This window comes from Microchirus variegatus (assembly GCF_963457635.1).
Source record: "Microchirus variegatus genome assembly, chromosome: 8".
NCBI classification, from domain to species: Eukaryota; Metazoa; Chordata; class Actinopteri; order Pleuronectiformes; family Soleidae; genus Microchirus; species Microchirus variegatus.
The window spans coordinates 9,139,218-9,161,117 of record NC_139809.1 but is presented as its reverse complement, the minus strand read 5'-3'; the positions used below and the strand labels follow the sequence as shown (position 1 = coordinate 9,161,117).

Below are 21,900 nucleotides of genomic sequence, written 5' to 3'. Positions count from 1 at the left end.
TAACCCAGCGGCCCATGTTCAAATGTTCACCCAAGACTTTCAGCTACAAATGGAGATGTTCAGACACAAGTTCTTGCTGTGATCTTCTAACTCTTTCATGGTTTTAGAAGCATCTCAGAAAAGCAAGCCGCCACACTTTCATTGTGATTGCGGATTTGTGTCTTGTGATTTTTTTTTTAACTCCCAGATCAGAGCTCTAGAGCCCCTGATCCTCGCAGTTCACAGTTTACTACTGCACTGCACTGCTGGGCCACTCAGGCCTCTAATGAACGTAAGCTCTCTGTGTATGTGTCCGAGTGTGTGTGTCTCTGCAGAGAAAAAAAGTGTGTATGTGACTGTGTATGCTCGTGCATGTCTCTATTAGGGTGTCAGTATTGGGACGCATCTGTGTAGCCGAGTACGAGAGTCTCTGTGTTTCGAGAAAGAAACAATCCCAATGCTTTCGGCACCACATTCATGGCTTGGCATTTGGTATCTTTACCTCCATGTGACCTTCAACCCTTCCACTTCCCCCCTCCCATGTGGCAATGTTTGGCAATGCTGTGGCATAATAGTGGGCATGGGATGGCTCAGCAGTGCATGTGTTGTGGCTGTGGCTGTGGCCCTTGGTGGTTGAAAAGCCAGCTGCTTCTACCATCGTCTCTGAAAACACTGGACCTCCTTGACAATAACACAGGGCTTCTCTGAGTCACGATGTTTATTCATTTATTTATTTACTTTTTTCGCCCCAAGATCGAGCACATGAAGTATTAACTGTCAAGAACAAGAAAGACTGTATTTGTACTCTATGAAAATTGTTGATTCTCTCATTGTGGAATTACCACAAGGTTCAAGCGTTTCAGTCGGATCCTGCATCCTTGTAAAATCCAGCAAAACTCAAGCGAGCACCTGAACTCAGGCAGTTCCATTGTCATGCCGCGCAGGGCTGCATAGAATCCATAGCTGTTGTTGTTCTACATGGAAGAGCTTATGTCGTGTGCTACAACTCACTCATGTTGTCATGTGGATGAAACGGCAAAGAGAAACTTGCCACTATAGTCTGCCTGGTAATAGTTTTGTAGCTGTGGCTCTCTGTGGCTCTGTATTTCCTTTGGTTCCAGCATGGACTCTGACACGGTCATGTCACTGTATGACTAACACCTGAACATGTTTATTTTTGGTTCGCAGGTGACGGGAAGTCAAACCATGAAGGAGTCAGGGAAACCTGTCAAGGTTGCGGAAAGTGATGTGGACGTAAGTGCAGTGTGTTAAAAAAAAAAACGCAGGCAAGGATGTTTTAACTTCAGTCCAGTTTGTGTTTTAGATTATGGGATGTCTCCGGATCACAGGGGATTTGTTAACTCAGAGAGGACAACAATCTGGCAAATGTGTCAGCTCATTTTTGTCGCAGTGTCTTTAGTTTAATGCACTTTGTTTGGCTCGTCTTCAGGCAAACATAAAGTTGTAGTGAAGGTGAACACGACTGACTTCCCTGAGGATTATCAAGTTTTAAGGAGAAACTCAGTTCTGGGGTAGATAAGATACATTCGTACTCACACATTTTTTTTTACTTAAATTGATTTGTGAGAAAATTTCAGAAAATTGTTTGGATTATTAAGACGAACGAAATTATCATAAGCACAAATATTGCATGTATCACTTTAAGCGAATGTATGAATGTGTTGTCCTTTATGAATATTTGATGAGCTCCGACAACAGCGTAGCCACACAGCGCAGATATCACAACAGGATTAATAATTTATTTCACAGGGTATAAAAAGAATCATAGACAGTAAAAAAAAAAAAAAAAATTCTATGGACACGCACTTTATTCACATCACACTGCACGTGGACGTGGTGTTGTTTTACTGCAGGAGGATAGTGATCCAACCTTTGCAGAGTTTAATCGGGGATTAATTAATAAGGCTCAGTGTCTCCCTGACACTGTAATTAAAAGTACCAGGTGGGTCGCACCCATTTTGTGTAATGGGCTCATTCACAACAATTAACACGCAAATGAGGTCAGGCGTCAGGGAATAGGGGAATATTATCTGTTACAAACCAGCCTGTTGTATTCATATATTTAAAAAAAGAAATATGTATACATATACATACATAACGAATCATACAGATTTATCTATCTGCAGAAACACAGATACCCAAGAGAGTATACCGTACACTCTCTGTCAATGCCCTTGCTCTCTCGTACCCTGCCTACTCAGCTCTGCGTCTCCCCCTGCAGGTCAAATTGAGTCGGTTATGTGAGCAGGACAAAATCCTGAAGGATCTGGAGGCGAGGATCAGCTCCCTGAAGGATGACAAGGTATTCACATATCTGCTGCATGATATGCGTAGGCTCTCCACGGTCAATTCGAAACCGTCTCATTATTCTGGCGGACCTCAGTTGGTTCGATGATTCAACCGGATGAGAGTGTTGAAATAAGACATAGCACATGCTGATGTCACACTGAAGGACAAAAACCCACTCTGCCGCTCTCAGTCGAGCTCCAATGCTGTTTGATAATAGATGATGATTCATTATCGGTCTTTATAGAAACAAAGTAGGCTTTCATTTTAGATTCTTACATTCACAGAGAGAGTTGAAGAGATTCATGGACGCTGATTTCTTTGACTGTCCTGACTGGGAAAGGAAATGGAGCTGTCAGTGGTGCCAGAGCTCCAAATTCCTAGATGCAACAAGTTTATGTCAGGAAAATTGAACTTGAAATTAGAGCTGCAACTAACTCTTGTTTTGTCCACAAACCGAAATGATTCAGTTTTTTAATGATTTCTTAATAATGAAAGAAACATTGAAATGACTGTATATACAACTTTACATGCAGGTATGTATGAAAATGCCAAAGAGGTAAACTCAAGATTGATGGTGGAAACCTGCTGCCCCCTAGAGGCAGTATAGTATAGTACACCTGCTACACACTGAAGTCATCTTTCCAGAGCAGTGTCCTGTAAACAACAGCTGACTTTGGTTTGCTTTGGTTAACCTCATCATGCTGATCGATCCCTCACCCCCTCCCCACCAGGATAAACTGGAGAGTGTACTGGATATGGCCCACCAGCAGATGGAGCAGTTCCAGGATCAGTCGGCCCACGCCCACAAGATCGCCTATCAGCAGAGACTGCTGCAAGAAGACCTGGTGGCCATCAGGGCCCAAATTTCTCGCCTCTCCACGGTATGTGTGTGTGTACTTCATTAATATATCACTATATGTAATGATTTTTTTCACCACGTCCCACAGAGGTGTTTTCATACTGTATATAGATACAAACTTTGTATCTTGACAGTCCAGTGTACTGTACGTGTCACCTAAAACTGTGTGTTTGTGTGGGATTGCAGGAGATGGCACACGCCTGGGAGGACTACAATATGCTGGAGAGATCGGTTGAGCAGTTGAGGACCGTGCTGCGTACACATATGAATGACAGCGCCACCCCTCAGGTGATGCCTGACCCTGCAGCTCAGAAACAATGACTAATAATTGTCACATCACAAGTTAATTTAAAGGACAGCATCTTCAAATTATCAAATGTATGACTGGGGAAACTACGTTGATTTACAAGTGAAAGCTTCAAATAACACGTGTTTGTGTCCATTGTAGCAAGAAAAATCTGAGATGAAGCGTGAGCTGTGGAGGATTGAAGATGTGATGGCGGGATTGAGCACCAGCAAAGCCAACTACAAGATCACCATTGACTCTGTCCAGAATCCAGGTGAGGGGAGGATAACAGTCCAGCGTGTTACTGACGAAAGCCCTTTTTTTTTTTTGCTTTTTTGTCAATTGCTTTTAGGTTGAGGGTATATTTAAAGGTGCATTATGTAATAAATCTAAAGCAACTGGCCATAAAATCCTCCTAATATGTCACAGAGACTGAAGAATAATGTTCATATGACAAACTGAACTCACCAACAACAACAGTGCAGCCAAAATAATTGTATTAAAAAAAATATTTTGCAGACTGCAAATCATGTTTATGTTTTGAAATCATGTTTTGGCATGTGGCGCCACCTACCGCAGTCTACCAATCATTGCAGTCAGTAGAGTCTCAGCTGCAGAGCAACCACGGGTTGCCAGTTACGTCAGAAAACGAAAGCTAAAAGACCTCGGTATTTTGAATTTGTATGTAGTAACTGTTTTTGGCCACATTCTTACATATGGCACCTTTAAATACTTACTGGCAACCCGTGGTTGCTCGGCAGCTGAGACTCTACTGACTGAAATGACTGTTAGACGGCGGTAGGTGGCGCCACATGCCAAAACATGATTTCAAAACATAAACACGATTTGCAGTCTGCAAAAGATTTTTTTAATGAAAATATTTTGGCTGTTTTGTTGTTGTGAGTTCAGTTTGTTATATGAACATTAGTCTCTGTGACATAGTAGGAGGATTTTACGGCCAGTTGCTTTAGATTTATTACATCATGCACATTTAAGGCCCTAAAAAAGCGTCAAATATCTTAATCACGATTTCATGAGGTATTACATTTTGTCCATAGACTTTGTCTGCAAAAAGTATGCATGAATGTATTAATTTTCCTCCCCGCGTTACGCATCTTGCAATAGCAAACAAAGCGCAAAATAATAGCCAAAATCGTCAGAAATGGGAAAATGTAGGTTTTTTGTAAACTAAAACTGTTTTGTAAGATAATTATGTCTTGAAGTGGCGAAAAGGTCTTAAAATATTTTGAGAAGGTCTTGAAAAAGACCTAAAAAGGTGTTGAAATTAACTCCAGGATTCCTGCATATACATTGGTCTCACTATCAAACTTTCCTTCTTTTCATCATCCATACATAATTAAGAGATACAGTTTATTTTAGTTGTGCAACAAAAACAACCATCAGAGTCGTCAAACATTCATGTCATACACTGTATTAAAAGATGTAATACTGTCAAGAATTCGAAGTTGATCAACCATTTTGGGAAAATGAAGGCCCTTAACAAGTATTAAAATCACGCAAAAAAAGTTACACATTTTGAACAGTGAGCGTCCTCCTGCCTCAAAATAATCGCACAAAATAAACTCCAAAATCGTGAATACTTGAGTCAAAGTATTGTTGTTTATTTGAATAAACCTTGCCTTTGGTTTAATGTATTCTTTCTAGCTTATGAGTGTGCTCTATGGATTTAATTGCAAACTAAAACTGTTTTGTAAGTAGGTGTTGCTGATGACCGCTTGAAGTGGTGATAAGGTCTTAAAATATTTTAAGAAGGTCTTGAAAAAGTCTTAAAAAGGTGTTGAAATTAACTCCAGGATTCCTGCATATACCCTGTACGAAAGAAGACTATAATGTTTGAAACTCTCTGCTTCAGTCCGACTGTAAACATAATCTACGTTGATACTTGAAATGGTGAATTGTGTCGCTTGTAGCTTTATTGTTTTTAATGCATTGACTATTTAAAAGCTGAGCCTTTGTTTCTATGTTTACGTGACCAAACAGAGAGGAAATTAGTGCCTTCGGTGTCAGACCTGGCAGTGCCTTCTCACAGCCCAGAGGTCCATCCGCCTCCTCGTAGCTCCGTCCCCAGGATCCTCTCCCATACATTGCCTCATAGCACCGTGCCAAAGTGGGTGAGTGTCAGGGTGTCAAGTTCAGGGACTGCTGCTGGATTCAGTCTGACCGTGCATCTAAAGACCTCGGCAGCTGTACAATTAGTTCATTTCCACCGTTGCAGGTGGATGACAGCGCCCCGCCCCGCCCTCCCCTGCCGCGCCTCTACGACTACGAAGAGACGCCGCCTGTGGTGCCGCCTCTCCCCAAGGAGGCCTCGGTCATTCGCCACACATCGGTGCGTGGACTAAAACGCCAATCGGATGAGAGGAAGAGGGACAGGGAGACTGGGCAGTATGTTGTCAATGGAGACTGTAAGGTATGCTTATGTCATGATCTAGAATCATTTTCTCTCCAGTTTAAAAAAAGTAATCGAAGCAGTGGTCATTTTTTTTTTACATATTTGGTTTCAGACTGACCTGCGATCTTACCTGAGTGAACCTGAGCTGCCTGGAACTAATCCCTTCAATACTGGATCTGACACCGACTACCAGTATTTTGCAGGCAAAGGTATCACATGTGATAAAGGCCACATTTCTATGTGCATATAATTATACCCAAATAACATCATATCATGTAGTTATTTTTGTTCAGTGTATCAGTATGTGATCTCGTGAAATTCGTCTTCACCAGGATTTAAACCAGGGTGTCTGCGGGGTCCTAAAAAGTATTAAAAGTTGATAAATCAATTTTTTGGAAAATTAAAGGTGCCATATGTAAGAATGTGGCCAAAAACGGTTACTACATTCAAAATCAAAATACTGAGGTCTTTTAGGTTTCGTTTTCTGACGTAACTGGCAAACCGTGGTTGCTTGGCAGCTGAGACTCTACTGACTGCAATGATTGGTAGATGGCGGTAGGTGGCGCCACATGCCAAAACATGATTTCAAAACATAAACATGATTTGCAGTCTGCAAAATATTTTTTTTCAATGCGAATATTTTGGCTGCACTGTTGTTGTTGGTGAGTTCAGTTTGTTATATGAACATTATTCCTGAGTCTCTGTGACATATTAGGAGGATTTTATGGCCAGTTGCTTTAGATTTATTACAAAATTGCACCTTTAAGCCCCTTAAAAAGCATTAAATGTCTTAATCACGATTTCATGAGGTATTACATTTTGTCCATAGACTTTGTCTGCACAAAGTATGCATGAATGTATTTATTTTAACAACGAAGCGCAGGCATGCGTTACGCATCTTGCAATAGCGAACAAAGCGCAAAATAATTGCACGAAATAAACTCCAAAATCGTCAGAAATGGGAAAATGTAAGTTTATTGCAAACTAAAACTGTTTTGTAAGATAAATATGTCTTGAAGTGGCAATAAGGTCTTAAAATATTTTGAGAAGGTCCTAAAAAGGTGTTGAAATTCAGGAAACGCCAGGATTCCTGCATATACCCTGTAAACGCATTTATTAGAGCTGCAACTAACGATTATTTTCCTAATATAATCTAATTTAAAAACGTTAAAAAAAGTTGAACTTGACGATGTTCTGGATCGTCTTTGTTTTGTCCACAAACCAAAATGATTCCTTTTTAATGATTTCTTTGTTATGTGGAGCAAAGAAACAAAGAAAATATTTGCATTTATGAAGCTGAAACAATACTAGCATTTATTAAAGTGTATGCATTTGCATCATATCACATTGTCATTATTTAGATCTGTCAGGATCCTCGTCCCAACTGAATCAGTCAAACACCATCTCGTCCTACGTCACCCTGAGGAGAGGTCCACGGAGCTCTGGAGCCAAGGTGAGTTTAAGACTATAAGGAAAGGTGAAACATATTTTTGTCTTTTCACTTTCATATCCTTAAATCCGTCTTTGTTATCCTCTGTCACTATCTACCGCTTTATCCTCTACACGAGGTTCCCCTGCCTACTAACCATCCATCCCCTCTCTAATTTTCATCCTGGCTTTGTTTCAGTCACCCCTGTCTGTTATTCTCCTCCCCAGTCTCACCAGGAGAGACCTAAGAGTGCCTTGGAGTGTCTGTCGTCCTCCACAGAGGCCTCGCAGCTCATGAACAGCCAGACTCGTGGACGAATGACTGCGGAGGAGCAGCTGGAGCGCATGAAGCGCCACCAACGGGCGCTGGTACGCGAGCGCAAGAGGAACCTCAGCCAGGGGGAGCGCTCCAACACCACCACCCAGCGCTCCTCCTCCTCCAGGATGCCCTCCAGCTCCTCAGACCCTGCAGCCTCCGTACGTTTCCCTCCACCTCCGCGCAGCAGCAGCAGACACAGGGAGCAGCACCTCCAACCCCCCTGTTGTTAAGCGTCCGTCCAGCTGCACATTAACCATGCAGGAATGCTAACACGCTAGTACTCTTTGCTGTGTAACCAGCGGTTGTTGACGGTAGCCGCCAAAAAAAACAAAAAAAAAACACTAACAAGCTAAAGGGCAGGATGTCGCTGCAGCTGTCGTAGCTAGCTTGGTTAACGCTTTAAGAGAGAAATGAAACGCCGGGATAGATTTGGACTGGGACGACGTAGTTTAGGAGTTTAGAAGTGAACCTTGTAACCACTGCCGCCTGGTGGAACCTCACTGACACAATTTTGAATGTAAATCCATATAGAAAACACAGGAGTGGAAGGCATCGCTCTGCCTTCACATCTCCGTCTAATCACCAGAAAATATAGAGAAGAGCCCATTTATGTACATCTACATACAGTGTACTTGTACACCTTTATTTATTTACTGAGGGATATTTTCAGTATACAGTTGTACAGTTTTATTTTGTAGAGATTTGCTATATAGAGCATATAAAGGAGTGGGGAGGGGTGGGGAAATGTGGGAAAATGGAATATATAAGTTTTTCAGACCGATGAAACGAAGAAAGATAGTGGCACAAAATCATGATCACACCTCCCTGCTTTCGTTTCTTCAGATGGAATCCAAGTGCCTTGTTTTGCAGATGATCCCTTTGCCTTTTGTCCCAAATTGACCTCCTCCATCGACGTTTTAATCGATCCCCGTTCGTTTTGAAGCACTACATCTCCACTGCAGAATCATTTTTTTAAACTGTTAAATTATTGAAAGTGGAGATAGCTTATGGCTGCATGTGCCCGTTTGTTGCAGTGAGGGAATGCGAGCAGTGCTAACACACCTGAGAATGTAAAAGTAACATAAGGTAGACGTATAATAACAGGTTATAACATAATTCAACATCTTAATATTGAATTTTCTAACCACAAGCAATACATACATGATGATTTTAATCCTTTTGTAAAGTGCATATAACCATAAACACCAGATCATTTCTTACTTTATCAAACTCCACCAGCACAAAACATGTTTACACCATTTTGTATTCAACATCCTCATTCTTACAGCCTTTTTTTTATTGTTTTAAATGAACTATAAGGTGATTTTAATCATTTAACAGTGGTGGGGGAATTACTCTGCCACATTCAAAACTGGTACGAGACGCTTTTACTCGAGTGCGAGTGCTTTTAAGTGGCCTATGCCGTGCTGTTTTATGCACCGTGAATATACAGGATAGGTTCAAGCAAGTGGGCTGACATGCAATAATTAAAAATATAAACAAGGAGCAGGCCACTCTGACACTGGTAATGTGTATGGATGGGTAAAAGAGAAACTCAAGGTTATGCACAGTGGCAAATTTATGGTAAAAAAAAAATTAAATCAAATAAATTTTAGTATCGGTAGACTACGGAGCCCCTGAAGTGACATGAGAAAAAAAAAGACAAAAAAAAATAAAATTGAAATCTCGTTTCAAAGTTGAGATCTCGAGTTTCCAAAAAAATATGGAAAAAATATTGATTTTTTTTTTTCATAATTTTTTGGAAAATCGAGATCTCGACTTGGAAATTCGAGATTAAAAAAAAAAATGGTCAAATTTTTTTTTTTTTCTCATGTCCCTTTGGGGGCTCCGTAGTAGTCAGATCGCCAGTGTTCAAATAATAATCGTCTAAAATGCAGGCATCAAAACGTGCCAATTCTTCTCCGGCCATTTCATTCCTCTGTGGCGTTGCTGTCCTCTCCTTGTTTTCCTCACAAGTGTTAATCTGGAATCTGCTCTTCTGCCATATTGCTCTCATCTGTCCTCGTCTACAGTTACAGTTACAAGGTAGTTTTTGGCCGAAGATGAAGAATTATGATAGAGAACGTTGAACTTACAGACTCGAACAGCTCATCACCATCTAATTCTCTGTTACTGGGAAGCAATGCACAACTCTTTCCCTTTTTTCTATCATGTAGAGATTTACACTCGACAATAAAAAGTTTCTTGCTTCTGAACCTCCTCTTTGCTGTGTTCTTCCTAATCCGGTGAGGGTTTGATGAAATTTGATCCGCATGGTTTTCTGTCTCTGTCTCTCTCTCTCTTTGTTTTTTGTGCAACTGATTCTTCTGAGCGCACACCGAGGCATGGGCTGCAGTGTTTCTCAGAGCATGTGAACACACCCAACAGATCAGATCTCTACTGTGAGCTGCTGGAGTGACAAGGATGTGTGCATGGATACTCACAAGTAACCCTCACCACACACACACACACATACACACATACATCACAGGATAAGTATGTTGTTTCACATGTGCTATGTAAATAACAGTTTCCTCTGTGGGAATAATGACGATGATAAACCTCATCATCATTTCAAATCATGCTGGGATAAACGTCTTGCTCTGATCGTTCCCTGTTGCTCATATTATGTTCAATCCATATTTGACTCCCTCTACCTGAGGCTCAGCTCACTGCAGTGATACTTCCACATTTACACACACACACAAATGCATATAATGTAGAAATGAATGTGCCCTGCTTGCCCCTGCTCCACATGGCTTTGTCTTATTATAATGAGTATTTTTTTTTATTAACCTGTACTGATCACCTGAAATTGCTGCGGCAAGTGATTATGTCGCACCAAAATGGCTTAAAATCAATTCACAAGTCACATTAGCAACATCTGTCATTCACCCGTATAATTTCGACTTCTGCCCTCTCTGGGCGTTTGATTGACAGGAGGAGCGACGAGGTGCAGAGGGTCAGAAAGAGAGAGTCAGATTTCAGCCCGACGAGTGGATGAAGCTGACGGCCACGTACGTACGAGAGGTGGACGTCGAGCCTCTCTACTACGACCTGGATATCAGCTTAGAGGTAAAGCACAAACATCTCAACGCGGCTATGCGTCGCATTCTCAATAAAATAAAAAAAGGCAAAGGAGAGGAAGTAGATGGATGTAGAGAATGCACATTTCTCGAGAATAAGTTGGAGAACAAGATGGATATAGATGCATCCATCCATCTTCTACCACTTTATCATCCACATGAGGTTCGCAGTCTTTTAAAAACAGGATTTTTTAACTTCTAAGCCAACAACCATGTTTAAATTCCATATGTGGTGTTCCCAGACCTTTGTACTCACTGCTGTGAAGGTCATATAGATATGTTTGTATTGTTGTCATTGCATTTTAAATAGAATCATTGCGTGCATAGGACAAATGCTGTAGCTGGTTTGATTTTTGCTTAAACTGGACGTCTTACTGACTGTTTTTATGTGACAATTTGCGTTTTGACAACAGCTAGATTCTTTGATTCACATGCTTAATCTCTTAATCTGTCATTTGTAAGTAATCATTCAATATCATCATGGAAAACACACAATATATCATCTAGCTTACATGTGTCAAACTCAAGGCCCGGGGGCCAGATGTGGCCCGCCACCTCATTTTATGTGGCCCGTGAGTGATTAATTGGTCTTAAAAATCTGTGTTAAAATAGGTCTATGCTGCTTTAAGGCGTGCGTTGACCATAAACTACATTTCCCATCATGCATGACGATTGCCTTACCCGCAAAGTGACGGCATCACCATCGCGGACCAAGTTACATCTATAATGCATCATATTTGTAACTTGAATAAGTAATAAATACAGAAAGTTATTTAGCAATATGTTACTGAGTAGTTACCTTTATTTTACATTATATTTGGTTACATTTAGTTACAGTTACATCTGGCCCTTTGAGGGTAACATGCTGATGTGGCCCTCAGTGAAAATGAGTTTAACGACCCTGATCTAGCTAATGTGTTGTATATCTCTACTGGAGGAAACAAAATGCTAGTTGTGGTGTAGCCTCCAGTACACACACACACACACACACACACACACACACACACACACATTCTTGTACTTGCTGCATACTGAGAACTGGGTTGCTGACAGTGAGGACCAGCATTTCCACTTTATAAATCGACACAATTACAAATATCTACTTCATGAATGACATCTATATAGAACTACTGGTTGCAGTACCATAAAATGTCTGCAGGTGGAGCCCCAGAGCAAAAAGTGCTGGAAAACTTTTTTTTTTTATTATTATTTTTGGTCAAAAATTTTACAAAAACATCATACTATACTGTCGTCCAAAATTTGAAAAAAAAATTGACCCAAAATTTGAAAAAAAAATTGACCCAAAATTTGTGGTCCAAAATTTGACCCAACATTTTTGGTCCAAATTTTTGACAAATTGAGTATAGCATGTTATAGCAACCTAAGGAAGTGAATTTAAAAAAAAATGTTTACCCAAAATTTGAAACAAAAATTGACCCAAAATTAAAAAAAAAAAACTTGACCCAAAATTTGAAAAAAAATGTGAAAATTTTTTTTGACCCAAAATTTAAAAAAAAAAAATTGACCCAAAATTTAAAAAAAAAATTGGACCCAAAATTTGAAAAAAAAACTTGACCCAAAATTTGAAAAAAAAATGGACCCAAAATTAAAAAAAAAAAAAGGACCCAAAATTTAAAAAAAAAAAATGGACCCAAAATTGTTGGTCCAAATTTTTGACAAACTGAGTATAGCATGTTGTAGCAACCTAAGGAGGTGATTTCAATGAAAACAAAGTGAGGACCGGCCAAAATGTCCTCACTCCGTAAAAATGACCTCACTTTGTTGGTTAAAAACCCTCACTGGTCCTCAGTATGACGCAAGTACAAGAACACACACACACACACACACACACACACACACACACACACACACACACACACACACACACACACACACACACACACACACACACACACATCATGACCGTATGACTGTGTGTCCTATACGCAGCTGGCCAAACCTCGAAAAGTTCCCATCCCAGAGCGCTACATCGAGTCTGAGCCTGAGGAACCTGCCAGTCCAGAGGAGCTGGAGGAACGCTTTCGCCGGGCTGAGCGCATCAAGAACATCCTGGCCAAATCCAGGTACACAACACTCCTCAGATAATACACAGTTGTGTTCTGTCTCTGGGCTCATTTTTGGAGGCCTAAATGGTAATGTAAAATCATTGTTACTTAAATATGCTCAGTTTGCAACAATCAAAGCACCACTCACTTTGAAGTTGAGTCATTTATATTGATATAGCCCAACTGATTTTGAGTGAGGAGTAGGAGAAAAATTGGGTAAGGAAGAGCCAGAGTAAATGTACCATTTTTCTCAACAGGTACTCTCAGACTTGTGTCTTGTCAGTACACCATTCATAATCTCCCTGGTTTACAGTCCTGTTTGTGTCTCAGTGTTCAGAACATTCAGCAGTCTGCGTCGTTAGACTTCAGTGAGCTGGACTCGGCTCTAAAGCAACAGGAGAGGATCATGAACGCGTCGCACGCTCTGGCCTCGGAGGCATCGCGCAAGAGCAAACTGGTCGCAGGTCAGTGAACTCGCCTACGCGTAAATTATTTTTTCAACGTTATAACCTTGTATCTGTCCACTGGAACCCAATATCGATTCCTCAGAAAATAATGCTGGTATTATTCTCAATCACAATCTAAACTTTGACTTCTGTAAAATAATAAAGTAATTTCTTTGTGTTATTTTCAATGAAAAAACCTGTCCAAAATCAAACCTATGCTTTCCCATAGAGGCCTTAAACTGTTTATTTATACCTTCCATCATATCTGACCTTACTTTTAGCAATGCCCACATCTGTGAACTGTACAGAATTAAGTTAAAAACATTACTTACATACAAAGCCCTTTATGGTTTGTGTTCCAAACATACTCCACCTTCAGAAGACTCAGATCCCTGCAGTAGAAGCACTAAGTAAGTGAAGTTTATTAATATAGCACCTTTCACAGTAAAGGTGCAGTAAAGTGCTGTAGAAATAAATCCTTACTTACTTTAACCTCAGCTTTATGGTAACGTAACCATAGTGTCAATAATCCTTAAAACCAGATCTTCAACAGACTCACAAATACACACAAAAATCAACCTCAGACTGGCATCATGTGGTTTGTCTTTGTCCACGGTGTGTAGGGACAGAGTGACTGGACAGTCGGTGAGCATGTCTGCTCCAGGTACACACACCTGTCATTTCCCCTCTGTGTGCTGTGGAGTCATTGTCTTGTGTGTTGTTGCTCTGTGATTATTAGTAATGTACAGCTTAAACTATAATAATATAATATATAAACCAGTGATCTATGTCTTTTTGAAAGTGTCTATACTTCATTCATATTGTGTAATTGTTGTAATCTGTAGCATTTTAATCGGATATTAAGTTAAGTTAGGTGTAAATAATGAGTGGGTTTAGAAGAAATTTCTTGACTACTCTTTAGGAATAATAGCGTGTGTTTTTGACAGATGATTGTGTTTGGTGTTGGCAAATCTTCCTCCTCGCTCTTGTGTGCAGTCCTGGTTTCTTTGCTCTGGGTTCAGCTGTTTTTGTTGTTTTTGCTCTGGTGGCTGCTTCGTTCTGATGACTTCCTGTGTGCAAGTGGTGTTTTAATTTTTCTACAGGAATAAACTTGAACTCACTCACTTTTTATCCACAGCTGAATGTAAGGACTGTGCTAAATAAATTCACATTTTCTTTAAATGTCTATTCACATAAAACAACTGGAGCAGGTTTGCCTTTAAGGAGACTGTAAATCATTAAAAACAAGTGAAATTTAAGTGCTTTTTTCCCCTTTGCATAAGCAACTTTGATACAGTTTACAGACCTTCAGTACAAGCAGCTGTGATTTCCCTGACTTCCTGACACTGTGTTGTCTTCTTCTCAGCCAAAGCTGCTGCACAGCACTGACCCACAGGAGCTACCAACACAAAGGGAGAAGAGGGGGAATCTAAACATTTCTCAACAGACGCCAACAAACTGATTTACTTGTAACAAAGCCTTTTTAATATGACTGAAAATCAAGTGTGTCGATGTTTTCAGTTTTCGCTGCTTCTGCACTTACACTGCAAATTAAGTAATAATTTATAAACAAGTAAGTTAGCTTTTTATACATATAATCAGCTAGTACCTGTTTTACTGTTTGGTTTGTATTTTTCAAGTTAAATGAAAGCTAATGCCAACAATGCTCAGATCACAGTTTTAATGTTTTCACATTATTTATTTTTTAATTTGGTTTTTGACCGTATTGTGTTTTTTTGTTTTTTCCAACGATCAGTGATCATCACGGTCCTCTAAATCAACTTTACGAGGATCAGTAATAGTATATATATATATATATTATATTACCACTCGAGAAAAGGAAAGTCGTCACACGTAATAAATATCAGGTAAAACAAGTTCACTATTTGGTGTCTCTCTTTCCCACAGTTACACGCTGAACATATTTAGATGCTAAATTAATAAATTAGACTGTAAACCTACAGGATGATCCAGTTTACACACACACACGCAGAGGCAGGATGGGCTTGCAGTCTGGGTGACATATTGAAATTTAAGCTCAATATTTTAAAATATTAAAGTTGAAATGATACTCATACTCTTCCATATTCATATGGAGATGCTTGTGTTTCACCTTATTCACACAATATGACAAACTACTTTGCAATGATAATAATAAGCCTGTGGAAAATGTTCCCAATCATTTTAAAATCCATACACAGCAAGTGTTCAATGTGTTTTAATAAATGGTCCACACCACAGGTGATATTCCAAAGAGCTTTATTACATTTCTTATGCTTTTCCTTTGTTCCTCAGTTCACTGATAGAAATGTTGGGGCAGTTTTACATCATTGGACACAGTTCATGACAGACAAACCAAACTCTGAGCTTTTTCAGCACAAAACGAATACTGAATTTACTTGAAGTCCAAACAACTGAACACTCAAAAACCACTTCTTTAATATGATGCAGTTCTCCTGTTTACGAAAAAAAACAATGACTCTTTTTTTTGACATTGACATTCAGAATCTTAATAATGTGAATACTAATGATCCTGAATGACAAAGTAAACTCAGTTTTGTCAAAACACAGCAGACTGTTAAAATGTCAAACCAAAAAAACATGACTTAATACTGCTCAACCAAAAAGTGACATTTTGGACTGCAGACATGTGTACTGATCCTTTTCTACATTACAAATACTAAACCGATGAGTCATCACAGACAATTAAACAAAGAAAGTCAAAATGTACATCAGATCGGACTTGAAAAACAAATTCCTCCATGCCCAGCAAGACCTACGCTGACTTTACGAAGGCCGTTTTATAATCGTGTTTCACTTCTTCGTTCCCGCTGTCAGGACTGTGCTCGGACTCCTCTGAGCTCAGATCCTCGGAGTCGGCATTGGAAGAAACGTCTTCCTGGGCGTCTGTGGATTCTTTTTCATGTGTGGACTTCTCTGGCTCATTGTCTTTTGTTTGACTGTCCTCTGGAGGGGAGGGAAGCTGCTCTGGCTCTGGCTCAGCCTATAGGACAAAAAAGATAAAATATGAAGAGAATTTGTTGTGTAGTTGTGTGACGCCTTCAGGTTTCCTGATAATTTGATAAGTATACGTTTAAGTAATGAATGAATGAATTAATGAATGAATAGTTTTATGAATGAATAGTTTTATTTCGGTTACAATATAAAATATTTAAATGATATGCAATTAATCGGCAAATATTACCACAGACTTACAGTCAACATTTGCTCACAACAAAATTATAAAGAAACTCTGTAACCGAAAAAGGAATAGGCTGAAGCCGAGGCTTATTTTTGCCTATCCTGTACATTCCATAAAATTACCCAAAATATCAGAAATACTGTAAGTAATGGCTAAATTAAAAGAGTAACAGTATACATGAGAAAAAGGTTCATAAAGAACAAGGACAGTATTTTATCTGACGCTGTTCTGCACACACATCAGAGACCACGCTAGAGATGACGAGAGTGTCTTACCTCAAACTTTTTATGAGGTTAGACAGACTTTTAATGGACGTTACAAAAAGAAAATCAAGAGATGCTGCAGAGAAGAAACCTACAATGCTCAAACATAAGGACGTCTCCATCATAGTGGCACCATTAAAAATGTGTGGACCAATTTTTGGATGAGAGTTGAACAAAAGCAGACGATGTTTACATTTACAGCTAACCAGCTCTTCCAGACCTTAACATTAATAATGCCACTCTTTATCATTACCTCCTGATACAATTTAAGTTCAGTCAACTTGCATACACCCTGTGTGTGACAGTGACGGTAATGTGTCCCTGCCTTCGCTCAGTCCACTCATTTGCTTGTAGTTGTTTGCCACTGCAACCAAATCTCACGCTACACAGAGAAAAAGCCTCTATTGTAAGATTAGCAAAGAGAACACGGTCTGTGTGTGTGAGTCCTCACCTCACTAAAGCCCAGGCCACAGTGTCTCCGATTCCGTCCCGACAGAATCCCGTCCATGCCCTGTTGGTACTGCATCTCCAGCTGTTGACTGATCTGCTTATCTTCTTGGCCTGCAGAGGAGACACCAGTCACAACAGGCACACCCAGCCATTACAGGCCTATCCACGTGTGGATAGATCTGTGCGGCGGATGTGTGGTGGGATAGCCTGGTTAATTGCACTGGGCTTTCACAGTAAAGCAGCATGGGTAAGTGTGGCATGGGAGGGTAGTTTTGATATGTTATCAATGTATTTGAGCTGAACAAAATACATCCTTTTACAAAAGCTAAACAATGAATCTTACCACTACGCAAGTGGGATGTTGACTTGTGGTCGCCAATGACGAGACGTCCTGTGTGTTCTTTCTAGAGAAGAGAAACAATCGCATTTGTTAGATCAGATGTAACTTCATTTTTTATTACATAAAGTTTTTAGCCCATTACGCTAAACATATATATTTGTACAGAAAACAAACCTTGCCAGCGCCCATCAATCGCAGGAACTTCTGTTTCCGCTCATCACTTCCTAGATCAGCTGATGACCACTGAGTCGAACCATCCTGTTGAGGTAAAAGTAATGTTTATAAATTGTCACTTTTTTGTCAAAACTGAATTCTTGTGTAATCACATCAGTTTATATTACATATCGCTTACATATTCACACTAGTTTTACAACTAAATACAGCCTGTTTAAGCTACAGGGCTACAATTTCAGAGAGATTTGACATTGATCATCTCAATTGATAATTCATGGATAAATAAAGGTTACATTTTTGCAATCTTTAAATTGCAGTCGTAATAATAGCTTGAAGCACATTTAAAAGATGACAGACTGTTTTAGTTTTAAAACAATGAACCACTTTATTTCCATTTTACTTAATGTTAACGTGAGAATGTCAGTGTTTACAGCTGAGGACATTTACGTTATAGAGTTGAGCTGCGGTGATGTGTTGTTGACTCGTGTTAAGTTAAAAATCCCCTTTAAAACTTGTATGAGTAAAAATGTGAGTAAACTTTTATCCACGACTGAATCATGTTCAGGTTTCAACGCACAGCTTTCATGTCAATAAACAGGCTAACGCGGAGCTAGCGTCATCTGGAGTCATCCACGGCTGTTATCCACGCGTGATGCAGCGTTTTTCTTGTCGCACTCACTTCACTCGGGGACGCGGCTCGTTTTGTCCCGTGTCTGTCCTCTGGAGAACTCATGACGAGTGCAAGCGTTGGAGAATGTCAGAAAAATAACATGCCACCGATGTAGCAGAGGCTAGCAGAGGCTAACTGGATTTACCAACTGTGTCGTCAACAACAGGCTTCCGTTTTCTTCTTCTTCTTCGCTTGTGTTGCAGACTTAACTCTCTGCTGCCTCCACTGGACGTGTTGTGTTACAGCCGCTGGCCTTTTATTAGGTACACCTCTTCAAAACATTATTATTTTGAGTTTTAATTATTTTGTTTGGTTTCAGCATGTTAATATATTATTACATTATGCCATAATCATTTATTTGAACACATTTATCACATTATGTCACTGGGAAACAAGCTTTTAATTGATCAAACTGCAAGGAAACATGTTTAAACATGTTGATATTATTATAATATCTAGGCCTACAGGCCCAATATACATTATGCAGGTCAAGATTGTGTTGTGTATGATTTTATTTTGCCTGCAATGTGTCATTTTATTTATGAGGTCATTTGCACTGAAACAAATGTACTGTTGATACTTGAAGCTCTAAATACACATGGGAATTAACTTTAACCTTAAATACATGTCACTTATCTTTACTTCTTGGATCCTCATGACATGATACTGATGCGTTTTGCTCCAGTATGTCTTAAAATATGCTTTTTTTGTTGTTGGATTTTTCACTTTTATTAGTTATGTTTGAAATTAAATGGACTTAATTAAATGGAATTAATTGACATATGATGACTGTCAATCACATCTTTATTATTGGACTTGGGTCCATAAAAATAGAGTAAAATCAAATTAAAAGACAAAAATAAAAACATGAAATACAGTAATTCGACAGACAAATGCAGATGTATACATTTGACATAAATATATTTCAGTGCACCCTTAATCTATTACCACAATAATGCTGTTTTCATTCATCCTGTTTTCATTCATCCTCTCTACTTTCACCAAAGGGGTCATGGACATACACATTAAACTGTGTTAAAATGATCCTCTGATAATAAAGTGGCATTCATTCAAACCACCAGAAGGTGGCGTTAGAGTAAGTGTAATGAAGACGGGACAGGACGTTCAAACCTGTCGACAAATAACGGGAAAAATTCATGTTAAAAAAGAAATAAATAACAGGCTTTTTTTTGTATTATTATTGAGTTTAACAAACTCTATCCAATTATCAAAGCTGAACCTGAACTCTCTATTCTTCCTCTATTTATTTTAGTTAAAACTATTTTTTTTTCTTGAGCACAGCACAAACAACAACACTTCAATCACAAAGAGAAGCATTTTTTAGAGGAGATATTTTTCATTCAAAGACTTGACCTCAAAAATATTTCCCTCTCTCTCTGTGTGTGTGTGTGTGTATTATACCAACACACAAACAAGCCTATTTTACTACACACAGGCAGAATAAAACTTTAAGAATAACTTTTTAAAATACACATTTGTGTAATTTCTGACACAGAAAAATCTTATAAGTGTAATAAATAAAATTCCTTTTCTTTCTTTCTTTCTCTAAAATCTTATCAGTGTAATAAATAAAATTCCTTTTCTTTCTTTCTTTCTTTCTTTCTTTCTTTCTTTCTTTCTTTCTTTCTTTCTTTCTTTCTTTCTTTCTTTCTTTCTTTCTTTCTTTCTTTCTTTCTTTCTTTCTTTCTTTCTTTCTTTCTTTCTTCTATGATTGATTTAAATATTAATTAATTTAAATATGTGCCAAGAGTGGCAAGAGCAGCTGATGTCCAGTATTACGCAAGTTCGCGCACACACTCACACACACACGGAACAGAAGGTGGATAAAGTGTGTGTTATACTTTGTTATATGTTAATGATAATGGATGACACAAAGCAAATGACACAAACAGACGTGTATGTGCGCGCGAGAGAAAGAGAGAGAGAGAGAGAGAGAGAGAGAGAGGGAGTGAGAGAGAGAGAGGGAGAGGAGGGGTTATCCTGCCTCTGCCTCTTTACCCGACACTGCCCCGCACTCTCACTTAACCTCCACATAGTGCTCGACAGGAAGTAACTTTAAATTACTTTTCCAAAAAAACAATCGTGCCAATGACATGTCCAGTGTGCGCCGTCTCTGCTCGTCTCAGCGCCACTGAGGTGTTTTGTCGCACTTTGTGATCGCCTGCCGCTGCGCAAACAGACGGAGAGGAGTTACCAAAGTGCCCTGACTACACGCTCCGCTCCAGCGATGGTGACTTTACGCACGGGATTTGAAGGCAGTTTGAAGTGACTCATCTGCGCTGAATCTCTGTGAGCGAGCGTCGCTGCGAAGAATCTGCAAAGTTTGCCCCCCCACACAAAAGAAGGAACGAGGAGTCGAACACGTGAATCCAGGTAAGAACAAGTCTCATCAGTTTGGACACAGCGTCGCTGCATGCGCCGGGACCGTGAGCCGGTGCTGTCCGCACTTTACTTTTCGTCCTCACTGGTTGTTTTGTGAAGTCGGTGCGCACTGAGTTTATCTGAGAGCTTCACAACAAACAGATGACAGCAGCAGATTCAGTTCGGCCGTGATTGGACTCAACTTTTCTCTCTGTCAGCTTTAAAAAAAAAACTTATATTGATTTTATAACTGAGACCTTGTTTTTGTTATTATTATTATTATTATTTTTAAATGTTTTTACTTTTTATATTTATAACAACAATATAATGAGTTCATCGTTAGTTGACAATAAAGTCACACAAATTAATGACAACAACAACAACAACAACAAAAAAGGAAAATAATCTGTTCATATAATATTTACTCTCTGGGACAATAACAAACCATAAACCTGATATTGATAAGAACTATAATAGACTCAAACTTAAAATGGTGTATTTACATTTCACATATCTATAAAAACGTTTTACCAAAGTTCTTTCTTAAGGTTTTGCTCTATTTAGAGATTTTGCTGTTGCAAAAAAAAAATGAATATTCAAATATCAAATCTCTGAACAGTTTATTTCCCACTGAAAGTGCAGCAGAGCATCAGGGATCATAACAGCCCGTCCTTTATTGAAACTTCGACGCATGAAAGTTCTCCTTCATAAATTTCCATCTCTCTCACACACTTTGAACTTGTTAAACTTGTGACTCAAATTAAGAATAAAAATAATTTCACTCATAAACTGTTGATCTTCATAGTCATGAAGAGCAGAGGGGAAAGTTAAGGTGAACAGCGTTCATCCCCCAACACACACATCCCTGCTGTCACGCGCTATTGACAGACGTGTTGTTGGTTCCGTTGCGTCAAAACCCTCAGAACCCACGTAGAACCCCAGTTCTGACGCGCTCTGTGCACGTGAACCTGGCTTTAAATTAAAAAGCTGGCAAGTTAAACACTTTTCTTAAAAGTCACTGAAATTTAATTTGTATAAAAAGCTTATTGTGAACGAGGTTAAAGGTCTCATCCAGGGGCTGATGGTGAGGATGCTCTCCGGGCACATGCACTGCCCTCCGCCCATGCTCGTGAACGCGTCACGCTCACTGCTGGACTTCTACGGTCCTGGTGCGCGTCCCCGCTGCCCCAGAGCTGGACCTCAAGAGACGCACGCACAAACACGCGC

General features: G+C 39.5%; 2 protein-coding genes across 2 annotated transcripts in view; one reads left to right on the top strand and one right to left on the bottom strand.

The window, feature by feature from the left end:
- LOC310930921 (pleckstrin homology domain-containing family A member 7-like) overlaps positions 1-14,857 on the top strand; it is a gene marked incomplete at its 5' end in the record, with an annotated part of 115,367 nt that extends 100,510 nt beyond the window's left edge. The window contains 15 exons of the mRNA XM_083893985.1: positions 188-271; positions 1,168-1,233; positions 2,222-2,302; positions 3,021-3,170; positions 3,335-3,436; positions 3,597-3,708; positions 5,436-5,566; positions 5,671-5,865; positions 5,960-6,056; positions 7,209-7,300; positions 7,513-7,752; positions 10,535-10,669; positions 12,631-12,764; positions 13,077-13,210; positions 14,559-14,857. Of these exons, the coding sequence (XP_083750111.1) occupies positions 188-271; positions 1,168-1,233; positions 2,222-2,302; positions 3,021-3,170; positions 3,335-3,436; positions 3,597-3,708; positions 5,436-5,566; positions 5,671-5,865; positions 5,960-6,056; positions 7,209-7,300; positions 7,513-7,752; positions 10,535-10,669; positions 12,631-12,764; positions 13,077-13,210; positions 14,559-14,581 (1,776 nt within the window). The 3' untranslated portion in view covers positions 14,582-14,857. The remainder of the gene's footprint in view (positions 1-187; positions 272-1,167; positions 1,234-2,221; positions 2,303-3,020; positions 3,171-3,334; positions 3,437-3,596; positions 3,709-5,435; positions 5,567-5,670; positions 5,866-5,959; positions 6,057-7,208; positions 7,301-7,512; positions 7,753-10,534; positions 10,670-12,630; positions 12,765-13,076; positions 13,211-14,558) is intronic.
- A 577-nt stretch (positions 14,858-15,434) lies between these two features.
- On the bottom strand, positions 15,435-18,478 carry cUnh11orf58 (chromosome Un C11orf58 homolog). Its single transcript, XM_083893905.1, has 5 exons — positions 18,301-18,478; positions 17,622-17,705; positions 17,451-17,511; positions 17,109-17,218; positions 15,435-16,196 (listed from the first exon to the last, which is right to left on the bottom strand). The coding sequence occupies exons 1-5, from the start codon at positions 18,352-18,354 to the stop codon at positions 15,969-15,971; spliced, it is 537 nt and encodes a 178-aa protein (XP_083750031.1). The 5' UTR covers positions 18,355-18,478; the 3' UTR covers positions 15,435-15,968.
- Between the last annotated feature and the right edge of the window lie 3,422 nt (positions 18,479-21,900).